This window comes from Capsicum annuum, chromosome 4, assembly GCF_002878395.1.
Source record: "Capsicum annuum cultivar UCD-10X-F1 chromosome 4, UCD10Xv1.1, whole genome shotgun sequence".
Lineage (NCBI taxonomy): Eukaryota > Viridiplantae > Streptophyta > Magnoliopsida > Solanales > Solanaceae > Capsicum > Capsicum annuum.
Genome location: NC_061114.1, coordinates 199,908,050 through 199,922,504, shown reverse-complemented (window position 1 = coordinate 199,922,504; position 14,455 = coordinate 199,908,050). Strand labels below are relative to the sequence as shown.

The following is a 14,455-nucleotide window of genomic DNA, read 5'->3' as shown; positions in this document are numbered from 1 at the left end:
AAGGAAGTAGCTGACACAAGTGTTCTCTCAAGGCGTTGGCTGAACTTGTAGACAACTATTTCCCGGCTTGATTTTGATGCAACCAAACCATTGGATGACGTAGCCTTAGAAAACAAGCTACGGAAAAGGCATATGAAGAAGTATTTGAGATGGGTCAACTGTACTTTGCAAATGTGTAAAGGGCAGAGACTCGACCAATTTCGGATTTGTTTTGATTTAAACAAATTCGCACAGCGTGAGATTGATAAATGGCTTGAATTTGCCTTTTCTAGGAAAGTTCAAATTCTAGAGTTGGACTTAAATAAGGGTGGAGAGTGCACTCGTGATTTTGATTACTGTTATGCTTTTCCGGCACGACTCCTTGGTATTGGTGATTCCTCCTACTCTTTTTCGTTCAAACCTCATCCTAATAACCACCAAATACTACCACTTGTCAAGCAGAATTTCAAGTCTCTAAAACTGCTGCTATTGAAATCTATAAATGTGACGGGCGAGGTTCTTGAGTTCTTTCTACGCAATTGTCCATTTCTTGAAACACTGGTAGTTCATGGATCAGGAACATTGCTAAATTTGGAAGTTGTTGGTCAGTCCCTCTAGCTGAGGCACTTGGAGATATGGTACTGCTATTATGTAGAATCACTAGAAATTTGTGATACAAACCTTATAATACTAAAGACTTCATCAGAAAGGGAATTACTGCTTAAGAATGTCCCTATGCTGGTTGAGGTTGACATTTTGGGTACACCAAGCACCCATTTATTGGATGACATATCCTCTCGTCTTTCTTGCATTCTCTCTCAGCTGGAGGTCCTTACATTACAAGATTCTGGTTCGTTGGTTAGTGAACATAATTTGTGTCTATGTACACTTGTTTTACTAGCTTAGAACTAACTGGTGCCTTCTATGTAGTTTGATCTTTCACATGAAGATTTGGAGCATTACAATTTTCCTGAACTTACGAAGCTCAAGAAATTTGTTTTAACTACATTCAGAAGTACATACAAAGGGGAAGACCAGAGCCTCTTAGGTTGCACGTCTATAATAAGGGCTGCCCCACAGTTGAAAGAATTTGTACTACACGTAAGTATCATGCTTTGAGTTCTTTTTCCTCTTTGGCCGGTACAAAAGTCTTGATCTATTCGTATTACCCATTTTGGTTCATGTAGTTATTGATGCTACTGATGATTTTATGTTTCAATAAATTTTGAAACAAATACATCGGTTAAAGATTTTTTAAGAGTTATGTTTCAATTAGTTTTGAAACAAATGCATTATTAAAGTTTTGAGTTACAAAGGAAATGAATTTGACAAATTCATTATTCATAAGTTTTGAGTTACAAAGAAAATGCATTTGACAAATTCATTATTCATTAAGTTTTACATTATAAGTTCTTGAAAGAATGTAATTTTTTGTTTTAAAACAAACATGAACCCATTAACTATTACTTAATTAATATGCTTCTCATGCATGAAACTTTCGTCCTATAAATAGTCTTTTCTTTGGTTTGAAAAGACAAGCACTCAAAACTACTTTCCCTTGAAAAACACTTGAGAGACATGGATTAAATGGTGAAATCACCAATTCAAGAATAGAAGAGCAACATTCTTGAATGCTACTTGTTTTGTGGCTTAGTTGAATCCCGAAGATAGAGTTGTCACTTGTTCTTCCATTTGATCGTGGGAGAGACTCCAACTATCTTCAAGAAGCGTATTATCGTGCCTCTAAGCCAAGCAAGTTTTATTTTGAATTTCTTGTACAATTATCATTATTGTTCTAACAATTTGAAGATAGTTGTCTCTATGGCTTCTACATCAATATCAAATAGTATTCCATCTTTGCCTAATCCTAATTTTGAAACATTTGATGGCAAAGACTTTCCTAGATGGCGTGGAAATACGAAATTCTTTTTAAAACGATTAAAGTTGGCATATGTTCTTGAAGAACCTTGTCCTAATGCTCCTGGTTCTGAGGTAGCATCTGACGAGGCTACTTTGATTAAAGGACAAATTTCCAAATGACAATATGATGATTATTTGTGTAAGAATTATATTCTTGGAGGAATGTCTAACAAATATTATGATCAATATTATGTTAAATGCAAATAGGCTAAAAAGATATGAGACACTCTTCAAGCTATTTATTTAGCCGAAGAGGCGAGTTCTAAGAAATTTCTTGTTTCAAACTATATGGAGTTCAAAATGGTTGATGACAAGTCAATCACTGAACAAGTACAAGAATTCCAACTTATAGCTAATAAAATTGCTATATCTGGAATTGTTTTTGATGAAAACTTTCATGTTGGTGCTATTGTATCAAAACTTCCTCCATCTTGGAAAGAGTACCGAAGTAAACTCTTACATAAAAAGAAAGATTTGACTCTTGAACAATTGTTGCAACACTTGCAAATTGAACAAGAGACATGATGGCGCGATAATAATAGTTTGAAGGAACCTGTCATGAAAGCTCATATGGTTGAAGAAAAATCAAACAAGAAAGAACCTGAAAATAAAAATTTTTCAAAGGCAAAGAAGACCACAAATTTCAAGTGTAATGGTGCCAATTTTAAATCTGGTGAATGCTATCATTGTCACAAAGTTGGTCACTATGCGCGTGATTGTAGAATTCTCAAAGCCGAAAAGAAGAAAGAAAAAGCAAATAAAAATAAAAAAGATGATCTTGTGGCAATGGCCACAGAAGTATTTGTAGCGGAAGATCAAGTGGAATGGTGGATAGATACTGGCGCAACTCGTCACATATCAGGTAACCGAAATTCTTTCAAGACTTATGAATTAGTGGGGGACGGTAAAATTGTATATATGGAAAACTCCTCCTCTACTAAAGTTGTGGGAAAAGGAACTGTTGAACTGAAGTTTACTTCTGGAAAGATAGTTACATTGATGGATGTATTGCATGTTCTTAATATTCGAAAGAACTTGGCGTCAGGTACGCTTCTTTCGAAGCATGATTTTAAAATGGTTTTTGAGGCAGATAAGTTTATTTTATCTAAAAATGGCATGTTTGTTGGAAAAGGTTATGTTGCAAATGGAATGTTTAAACTCAATATTGAAAATGGAAATATTTCTGCTTATCTTGTGGAGTCTCTGGACTTATGGCATGAACGTTTGGGACATGTGAATTTTAGATCCATTCAACTTATGGTAAATAATGGATTAATTAAAGATTGCGGAAAGAATCATACTACTAAGTGTGTTACTTGTAGTAAATGCAAGATTACTAAGAAGCCCTTTAAGACATTTGAAAGGACTTCCACACTTTTGCAATTAATCCATACTGATATTTGTGAGATGGATTATTTGTCACGTCATGGAAAGAGGTATTTTATCACTTTTATTGATGACTACTCAAGATATACTTATGTCTTTCCATTGAAAATAAAAGATGAAACATTTGAGACTTTCAAAGCATATAAAGCAGAAGTTGAAAATAAATTGAGTGTCAAAATTAAGTCAATTAGTTCTGATAGAGGTGAAGAGTACTTAAAGTCAGATTTTATTAATTTTTGTGAGAGAGAAGGCATTGAAAAACAATTGACCATGTCCTATACACCACAAAAAAATGATATAGCAGAAAGAAAAAATAGGACTTTCATAGAAATGATTAATTCTATGCTTTATGGATCTGGTATATCTGAAAATTTATGGACTGAAGATTTGCTTTCAGCATGTCAGATTTTGAATAGAATTACTTCCAGGAATCATGATGTATCTTCATATGAACTTTGGAATAATCGAAAACCAAATATAAATTATTTTAAAGTATGGGGTTGCTTGGCTCATGTTCGATTACCAAATCAACATTTAACCAAGATTGTCTATAAAGGAGTAGATTGTGTGTTTATTGGTTATTCACAAACTAGTAAGGCTTATAGATTTTTAAATCTTGAGACCCCAAGTCCTCATTCAATTATTGAATCTTTACATGCTAATTTTTTTTAGCATATATATCCCAAGGAAAAAGATTTTTTTGAACAAGATTCAAGTTCTTCTATTTCACCTTTTAAAAGAAAAATAGTTGATCCATTGGAAGAAAGTCAACCAAGACGTAGTTCAAGATCAGCCAAATCAAAAGACTTTGGACTTGATTTTCAAGCTTATTTGGTTGAAAAGGATCCTGAAAGTTATGCTGAAGCTATGTCTTCACATGATGCTCCATTTTACCGTGAAGCCATTGGTGATGAAATGCATTTTATATTATCTAATAATACATGGATATTGTCAGATCTTCCTCCTGGATGTAAACTAATTGGTTGCCGATAGATTTTTAGGAAGAAAATGAAATCCGATGGTACTTTAGATAAGTACAAAGCCCGTTTGGTAGCTAAAGGCTTTACTCAATTGAAAGATATTGATTATTTTGATACTTTTGCACCTATATCTTGGATGATCTCTATTCGTCTCTTGATTGCTTTAGGAGCAATTCATGGTCTTGTGATTCATCAGATGGATGTGAAAAATGCATTCCTGAATGGAGATCTAGACGAAGAAGTCTACATGAAACAACCAGAAGGATTTGTTAATCCTGGTCAAGAACGTAAAGTTTGTAAAATTCTTAAATCTCTTTATGGATTAAAACAAGCTCCAAAACAATGGCACGATAAATTTAGAAAAGTTATGATTTCTAATAGCTATTTAATCAATGGTGGAGATATCTACATATTTAGTAAATTTCAAGAAAATTCTATTGTTATAATATGTATTTATGTAGATGACATGTTGATCTTTGGAAATGATATCGAAAGAGTCAAAGAAATAAAATATTTTCTTGCTTCTCAGTTTGAAATGAAAGATCTTGGAGAAGCTGATGTAATTTTAGGCATCAAAATTGTAAGATTGGCAAGTGGTTTAACTCTTACTCAGTCAAGTTATATTGAGAAGGTTCTAAAGAGGTTTGGTCATTTTGATGACAAGACTGCTCCTACACCATTTGATCCTAGCATCAAACTAGTGCAAAACTCTGATGATATTCTTGATCAATTGATATATTCTCAGATTGTTGGGAATCTTATGTATGCCATGCATTGTACTAGGTCAGATATTGGTTATGCTGTAAGAACTTTGAAAAATTTACTGGTAGCCCTGGAGTTGAGCATTGGAATGTCTTAATTCATGTTTTAAGGCATCTGATGGGTACAATTAATGTTGGCCTGCATTATTCTACCTTTCCAGCAGTTCTTGAAGGCTATAGTGATGCTACTTAGAATTCTAATCCGAATGACTCTAAATCTATTACTGCTTGGATTTTCACTTTGGCTGGAGCAGCAATATCTTGGAGATTAAAGAAGCAGACATGTATTACTCACTCAACCATGGAGTCAGAATTTATCTTATGTCTTCTGCTGGAGAAGAAGTTGATTGGCTGCGGAGTATGCTGATAGATATTCCATTATGGGGTAAGCCAATACCACCTTTGACTATATATTGTGATAATAAAGCTGCTATATTTCGGGCTTCAAGTGATTGTTACAATGGCAAGTCAAGACAAGTTTGTCTCAAACACAATCATGTGAGAATATTATTGGAGAATGGTATAATATCGCTTCAATATGTAAAGTCCACACTCAATTTAGCGATTCTTTGTCTAAAAGGTTAGGCAAGGAATTGGTGGTACAAACTTATAATGGGTTGGGAATGAAGCCTGTTGTAGATTGATTGTACTTTATGGTAACCCTACCTAATGATGTAATCTTAGGTTCAAAGAGAAAAACAAGTAAAGTTACAATTGGGAAGCACATCAATAAAATTTCCTTTTTCCCTTGGAGAGTGAGTAGATGTGCATAAGTTGAGATTTATTCTCTTGATAAATCTATAAGACCGATATTGGTTGGATTAAATAGTAACACTCTAGATAGATTTGACAGTGTTCCTACAAAAGAAAAGAATGAGATTATATTCTCTTATTAAGTCTATACACCAATTTCGGTTGGAGTATGTAGGAACACTCTTGATAGATTTACTGATACTTTGTTGTAAAGGAGGATGATATTAATTTCTCTTAATAAAATTCATAGACTACTTAGTCGAAGTATGCAAAGTTACTCTTGTTAAATCACCGCACTAAGTGCGAAGTGGAGACCGCTTCAATAAGATTTTTACAAGAAAATCTTAAAGCACTTAGCTAAAAGGATTCGGGACACATGGTCGTAAGGTGTCAAAGGATTTTGATTTTCACCGAAACATAGCATAATGCGTGGATTATTTTCCTACTTCATTCAAGAAACCACTTAGTTCAAAAATTGTTCACTAAGTAGTCAATAATTTAGAAAGTCTTCACTAGCTAATGGTTCAAGTCCAAAAGACACCATTATTGATGCATGTTGCTAGATTGATGTCTCAAATGAATTTTGTTTTTTAAAGATAAAATTTCTTGAAACAAGTGGGGGATTGTTGATTTTATGTTTTAATAAATTTTGAAACAAAAACACCGGTTAAAGATTTTTTAAGAGTTATGTTTCAATTAGTTTTGAAACAAATGCATCACTTAAAGTTTTGAGTTACAAAGGAAATGAATTTGACAAATTCATTATTCATAAGTTTTGAGTTACAAAGAAAATGTGTTTGACAAATTCATTATTCATTAAGTTTTACGTTATAGGTTCTTGAAAGAATGACATTTTTTGTTTTGAAACATACATGAACCTATTAACTATTAATTAATATGCTTCTCATGCATAAAACTTTCATCCTATAAATAGTGTTTTCTTTAGTTTGAAAAGACAAGCACTCAAAACTACTTTTCCCTTAAAAAACACTTGAGAGACATTGATCAAATGGTGAAATCACCAATTCAAGAATAGAAGAGCAAGAATGCTACTTGTTTTGTGGCTTAGTTGAATTCCGAAGATAGAGTTATCACTTGTTCTTCCATTTTCTCGTGGGAGAGACTCCAACTATATTCAAGAAGCGTATTATCATGCCTCTAAGCCAAGCAAGTTTTATTTTGAATTTCTTATACAATTATCATTATTGTTCTAACAGTTACTTCTTGAGATATTAGTTATTTAGGCCATTGAGCTTGAGTTGAAACAATTGTGATGAACTAATCTTGAAGCATGGTAATTTTGTATTGATTTTAACTCGTTTGACTGTATGTACAATTTCCTGCCCTTAAGTAAGTACCATTTTTCAATAGGTTGTCAACAACTGTACACTACGCTTAGAATTATTATCTAAAGCAAAGAGCTAAACTCTCATCATTTCTTCAGTTTCTTGTAAACTTCAACTGAATTACTGGGTACCTCGAGAGCTTGTTTGGTATAGCATAATGACCTCAGAGTGTTAGGGATTGTGATTTGTTGCCAAATGTGTTCCTCCAAAATCTAAAGTTTCCACCCCTTTGCTGCTAGTTTATTATATGGAGGAATCGGGAAGTATTGTATAATGAATATTATATGCTTAGTAAGGTCATTTTCCTGTTGTAATTATACTGGTTGATGTCAGACAGAACAGACAACCTTGGTCCAAGAGAGTTGAGAGATGAGTTATTGCGTGGCTAGGTAGTCTGGTCGAGGAATGCACGAGATTAGAGGTTTCATAGATGAGGTATTACATAATGTTGTTAAAATCAAGAGATATTTCTAATAGTAGGAGTGTTGAAATGTGGAAACCTGTATCCGAACCAAATGACTCCAGGCTCAAAGATTCAGAATAGATCATCTTTGTTGGGAATGGAGTTGGTAATGTAGAGGAGGCTTAGGGCAGAAGTCTTTGCATGGTAGCTGATGTTCTCTTTCTCTCTCTCCCTTCCTCTCTCCCTCTCTTTCTTCTCTTCTCTTCTCTTGATTTTCTTATTTTTTCAAAAATCAAGTAAGGATTACTTTTGGGAAAAGGCATAAAAACCCCTGGTCTTGTTTTGCATTTCAGTTACACTTACTTTTTGCAATGGTCTTATTAGCCCTTGAACCATTTTGGAATGGAATAACTGTCGCACTAAGCTCTGAAGTGGCATTATCAGTGTGGGCACCTCTATGTAGCATGTGAAAGAGAATACATACTAAAATATATAGCCTCTCGACACCATGTGTCCAAAATATTGATTTTTTTCTCTTTTCTTAGGTAGTCTAGAAGTTCAGCGGTGATCCCCCCACCACCCATGCTTGCCCCCTCACCATCATAACTTGCTCAACCACCGTCACCACCACTACTACCTCCACCCCTCTCCAACATCCTCTCCAGAACTATGAGCTAGTTTTTTAGGTTGAGTTAAGGTCAATGTCCATTTCTTTTTTAGTTTGCAAACCTTATTAATTCATTAGCTCCAGTAAAATTGCCAATTTTTATGGTTTTTTCTTCGAGTCAAGATTTTCTTGACCATGTGTTCTCCGTCCAAGGTGAGAACTTGAAGATGAATTCTGGGTGCTAGTAGTAAATAAAGCCTTACTAAAGAATTTACGTATTTGGATGGAGTCTCGACTTTGATGCCAGAGAGATGAGATCCATAGACCTGAATAGAATGTAGTACGCCTTTCTCGAGTTCAGTCCTACAAATAATTGTAGCTATTTTCATCCTTATTAAAGACCCCAAGCATTCATTTGCTAAAAGCATATCTATAGTTTGTCCTTCTTTAGAAATATATGGATTTCTTGACTTTGATATTCCATCCTCCTTTTTGTTCCTTTGCACCCTTTTTCTTAGGAACCAATGCTGTGAATATTGCAATCCAAATTCGTCTCATGAAAGAAATCCAATTCATTGATAATATCTCCTCTTAGAAAGTCCAAAGATTTCTAGTAAGAAGATATTCTGTACCCATCTGTCCCTATGGTGTTATCACCACTAGACCATCTCTATTTCTTCTCCGTGATAGTCTATTTGCACCAGTTTCTCTCTTTCCTGATCATTGCTCAAGGTCATTATAGCTGGAAGGTCTCTATTGGTCTATTTAACTAATTAACTTCTCATAGCATTGTACTTATCAGATTACTTTTGGATCTTTGGTAGCTGTTCTGTTTCTCCCAAATGTGTTTGTATGGTTGTACATTATATTTGCATTGAACAATTTACGGAAAAACATTTAGTATTTTGTCACCATTATTTAACCATAAAGGCCCTGATTGTTGTCTTCCGAATGATCCCTCTTTATAAGAACAAGGGTGACATTCAGAGTTGCAATAACTATAGGGGTATTAAGTTATTGAGTCACTTTATGAAGATTTGGAAGAGAGTGGTCGAGGTGAGGCTGAGATGGATAGTGCTCTATTTCGGAGAACCAGTTTGGATTTATGCCTGGCCACTCAACGACGGAGGCAATTCACTTGGTACGGAGGCTGGTGGAACAGTATAGGGAAAGGAAGAAGACCCTGTACATGGTGTTTATCGACTTGGAGAAAGCATACGACAAAGTCCCCAGGGAGGTGCTTTAGAGATGCTTGGAGGTGAGTGAAGTCTCGGTTGCATATACCAGATCAATTAAAGACATGTATGATGGAGCTAAAACTCAGGTGAGGATGGCTGGAGGAGACTTAGAGAATTTTACTGTCTTGACAGGATTGCATCACGGATCTACTCTTAGTCCCTTTTTGTTTTCTTCAGTGATGGATGTGTTGACGCGGTGTATTCAAGGAGAGGTGCCTTGGAGTATGCTTTTTGTAGATGATGTAGTTTTGATTGATGAGACGCACGGGGGGGGGGGGGGGGGGAAAGATAAATTAGAGGTGTGGAGACAAATTCTTGATTCTAAAGGGTTTAGGTTGAGTAGGAGCAAGACAGAGTATTTGGAATACAAGTTTAATGACGTGAGCCTGGAGAATGAGGTAGTAGTAAAGTTGGAATCACAGGTGGTATGTAAGAGGGATAGTTTCAAGTATCTTGGGTCCGTGATTTAGGGTAACGGTAAGATTGACGAGGATGTCTCGCACTGTATTGGGGCGGGATGGATGAAGTGGAAGCTCGCTTCGGGGGTGTTATGTGATAAGAAGGTTTCGCCTAAGCTTAAAGGCAAATTCTACAGGGTAGCAGTCCGTCCGGCCATGTTGTATGGAGCGGAGTGTTGGCCAGTTAAGAACTCCCACATTCAAAAAATGAAGGTGGCGGAAATGCGGATGTTGTGTTGGATGTGTGGGATAACTAGGGGGAATAGAGTTCGGAATGAGACTATCAAGGAGAAGTTTGGTGTGACTCCAGTGGAGAATAAGATGCGGGAAGTCCGATTGAGATGGTTCGGACACGTGATGAGGAGGGGCATAGATGCCCAGTTTGTAGGTATGAGAGACTAGCTTTGGATGGTTTTAGGTGAGGTAGGGGTAGGCCGAAGAAGTACTGAGGAGAGGTGATTAGGCGGGATATGGAGCAGTTACAGCTCACTGAGGACATGACCCTAGATAGGAAGATCTGGAGGACGCGTATTAGGGCAGAAGGCTAGGGTCAGTTTGGGTCGCTAGTGTAGGGAATTACTTGGTGGGGGTATTATTCTTGTTATGATACCTTGTTTTATGCTTTATTATGAATATGTTTACTTTTCTCTATTTACTATTACTTGTGGGTGTCGTATTTATGTTATACCATCTTGTTCCATGCTTTACTATGAATTTGTTTAGTATTCCGTGTCTCGAGCTGGGAGTCTATCCTAAATAGCCTTTCTACTTCTTTAGAGGTAGAGTTATGAACTGCATATATCTTACCCTCCCCAGACCTTACTATGTGGGAATACACTGGGTTTGTTGTTGTTGTTGTTGGTTATTTGTTCCAGTTCTCCTACTAAGGGTTCTTTAGGCTTCGTTTACTCTATCCGTTCACTGTTTTCCAGGCATTCTTTCCAATCCAGCAATCTGGTTCTGTATAATTCTTCGTCTTGCTTTTTTGTTATAATTCTTCAAGTCCTTTCTTACATTCTCAGTTTCTTTCGATTACCATATTTGGCTTGCCAACACTATCATAAGATTGCTATACCTGTTTTATTATATCAATGACTCTCTATAGCTGTCCGTTTTTTCTAAAATTTAACCCGTTTTCAGTCTGTAGTCTGCACTCTGTTGGAATGAGTTTGTGGTCGGAAATCATCTCATACTTTAAAAACTTGAATTTCACATTCCACTCCTCATATGAAGTGTACTAGCGAAGAATACTAAGGGGTTCAATGATACTAAACCTAAGAAAATTAAAGCTCTTGATAAAATAGAGATAACATGTGAACAACTGCAAGACTTCTTTAATCCTTTCAGTCTTTCTTGTAATTTTTTCGTTTGAAGAAATTTGAGATTTCGAATATTTATGTTAATGGCATTGCTGCTTTACCTGATCAAAAGTAGCAGAACATACGAGCTGCCATAGGGTTTAGGACACCTACCTTTCCAAGTTGTAGGTATGGAAGAAGCAACTAAAGGTGCTTTTTGGGAGATGGAAAATATACTTTTGTGAAGCCAGTAGCGTTGAACCAAGTTACTAGTGAATTTCTACTGATAGTTAAGTAGTAAGACAGATCATAATTCATATGAAAAGAAAATGAGGATACTAGATAATTGTAATGGATGCATCAGATGAATGTCAAGTGATAAGTATTGTCCCTCCTAGTTGAGAACTTGTTTTAGAGGGAGAGTCTAACAAATTTGATGAACCATCAATGGCGGATTTTTTCAAGGAGATACTGAAATAGTACTTCAAGACCCATTAGGTTTCCAAGAACTTTGTTCTTTTTGGCATGTGTTTGACACAAATATTTTTGGATCTTGGGAAAAAAAAAGTCTAAGAAGATTCATTTCGGTTAGCAAGTCTTGGATGTAGCTCAAATATGACGATTCACTTATGTTTTCTTTTGTTACCTAATTTCATGGCTAGTTTGAGAAGTTAAGATTTTCTCACATGGTATCGAGATCATGGACAAGTGACAACTAGTAATGGTGATTGAATGAGTTCAACTCGACTAGGAGTCACTACGGGTGTGTTCGGTATGAAGGAAAAATGTTTTCCAGTTTTCCTATGTTTGGTTGGCTTATATGTTTTAGAAAATGGTTTTCAAACCAACTTATTTTCCTTAAATCTAAGGAAAATGACTTCTCTTCAAAAAGTAAGGAAAATATTTTTCAAAACTCTCTTTCAACCTCACTTTAAAGTTGAAATGTTCATACAATTCTCAAAATCATCTAGCCTGCCCCAATACCCTATCACCCCAACACCACCTCTACCCCCACCCACCCCCTACCCCTACCCCCACCCCTACCCCCACCTCCAAAATTCAATTTTTTTAAAAAGTATTTCAAAATATTTTTTTAATCCATCCTCTACCCCCACCCCACCCCTGCCCCTACCAGCCCCCCTTCCAAAAACAATATCTACACTTTATTAAAAGGATTCTAAAATGTATTTTTGCTCTTTAGCTAAACATTAAAATGTATTTTTTGAAAAATATTTTTTCATTCACCAACCAAATACTAAAAAATATTTTCCAGAAAATATTTTCCATCTACCAACCAAACATAAGAAAACAAGTAAGAAATCAACTTGTTTTCCACGCAAACATTTTTTAAGAAAATATTTTCCATGGAAAACATTTTCCTTTATACCAAACACACCCTACATGATAATTGGGAATTTTTTGTTCACTCAAACAAGGGTTTCATGGTTAAGTTCCATATGTAATACGGGTGTTGTTGCTACTTCCTGTGGTTGTTCTTCTGCACATGAGTTATTCTCAACTAAGTTGCTCGGACTCTTCAAATATGTCTATGGGTGCGTGTCGGATCCTTCAAAAATAATGTATTTTTGAAAGATCCGACACGGGTGCGGCAACAATTTTGAAGAGTCCGAGGATTCTCAATGTTATACTGATCACTTCCACCAGAAGATAAAAGCAGTTCATCTAGGAACTTCATATATGGTGATGCTTGAAATATATGGAATACTCTCTAATCCTCTATTGAAGTCCCAATGAGGAAGATAAGGGGAGAGGGTTGCAACTTTTAGTGCCAATCTGGGAAGACTTTGGGACAGAATTAACCCGACTTGTGCTGTTTGTTTTAACATAAAGAGCGGACAATTTTATTTCATGAAGGAAGATAAAAGTAGAGATGTCTGACCTTGAGTTTTGAATCTACAGAACTGAGGAGAAAAATTAAAGAGCAGTAGGATTTTCCATACGGGAGCAGGATCTCTGAGTATCAAAAAGTCGAGGAAGACTGCTTTTCTCTCCTGTCTACCTTATTTAGTTTGTTAGAATAAGCAAAGGACAAAAAGAACTCCTAAATTTCTCTCAGAAAATAGGTTTTAATTTGCAGTCCACTTCCTTTTAGAAACCAACAACTAGGAAATAAGACATTCTTCTACTAACACTTAAGGGAATTTGTAGAAGAATAAAATACTACGAGAATTTAAATGGCATAATCAATTGACACTCATGTTTCATCTTTCATCTGCCTCTAATTTAATATTTTGTACGTAGTTCTGAGCTTTTCTCTAACCCTGTTCCTTCCATAGTTTAGTGTTATAAGGTGGCGGGGACGATTCCCTATGATTCATCTCTTTCAATTTATGTAATTACTGAAATATCAACCTTCCACCCAGAGGACATAGGTGCAAGGTCTCTTTATTTGCATATTCTTTTGTTAGCGTACTGGCGTATCTTCTTATTATATTTCATATACTTTTGTTATCTGAGTTTCAATTTGTGTTCTATTTAATTACTGCAGTTGATGTCACGCCCCTTCACGGTAAACAGAGAGTGTAAGAAGGCCATAAAATGCCCACTCCATCACCTCAAAGTGGTCAAATTGTGGGGCTTTTATAGCGGCACATTTCATCTTGAACTCGTTAGGTACTTTTTGGAAAATGCTGTTGCTCTCGAGAAAATCATCATCGATCCTACGAGTCCACTTTTTTGTCGCGTCCCCTGGAGCCCCGAGGAAATCAAACATCAGCAAAGAGCAAGAAATCTTGCTAAGCTCCAGCTTGAAGGTGAAGTGCCTCCAGCTATTGAGTTGGTGATATTGTAATGTGGTTTATTAACGAAAATAATAATGTTATGAGGGTTAATTTTATGATTGTATGTCCCCCGGGGGATAATTTATTTTCTTAACCTTATCTTCTCTCTTTTTTTTTCTTTTTTAACTTGCATTTGTGGCACTTGAGTCATGGGTCACTAAAAAACAATCTCTCTACCTCTGCGACATAGTGATAAGGTCGACGTCTACCTTCCCAGACTCCACTTATGAAATTTGACCGAACTTATTGTTGTTATTTCTTTGGTATATACTTTTTCATTTCTGATTAATAGAGTTCTCTGTTTGCCATTTTATACAAATTCTAGTACTATAGGTTGGTATTCATATCCGCAAACTGAACATAGCGTTGCTTCATTTCTTGCAATTGGTTCAATGTAACTTGACATAATATTAGAGGTGAATTCGTAATTTTGACACAGGCAAACATGAGAAAAGGAGAAGCATAATGCTAACGGCAACATCATTATCCAGAAAGTCATTGTTACCCTGAAATTGCCTACCAAAA

At 35.8% G+C, this 14,455-nt stretch overlaps 1 protein-coding gene across 2 annotated transcripts; it reads left to right on the top strand.

The window, feature by feature from the left end:
- The first annotated feature begins 488 nt into the window (after window positions 1-488).
- Window positions 489-14,020, top strand: LOC107867579. 2 transcript variants are annotated; one of them, XM_016713882.2, is made up of 3 exons: window positions 489-837; window positions 910-1,080; window positions 13,639-14,020. In XM_016713882.2, exons 1-3 carry the CDS (start codon window positions 715-717, stop codon window positions 13,939-13,941), a joined length of 597 nt encoding a protein of 198 aa, XP_016569368.1. In that variant the 5' UTR covers window positions 489-714; the 3' UTR covers window positions 13,942-14,020. The 2 variants fall into 2 exon arrangements, with proteins under 2 accessions (XP_016569368.1, XP_016569367.1); XM_016713881.2 differs by having other exon boundaries at window positions 500-829.
- The last annotated feature ends 435 nt before the right edge of the window (window positions 14,021-14,455 follow it).

Excerpts from the sequence above, each read along its gene's own strand:
- LOC107867579 (XM_016713882.2), top strand. The coding sequence starts at position 715 with ATGCTGGTTGAGGTTGACATTTTGGGTACACCAAGCACCCATTTATTG. Across the intron at positions 838-909 it reads TACAAGATTCTGGTTCGTTG|TTTGATCTTTCACATGAAGA; the intron begins GTTAGTGAACAT and ends CCTTCTATGTAG. Across the intron at positions 1,081-13,638 it reads TGAAAGAATTTGTACTACAC|TTGATGTCACGCCCCTTCAC; the intron begins GTAAGTATCATG and ends TAATTACTGCAG.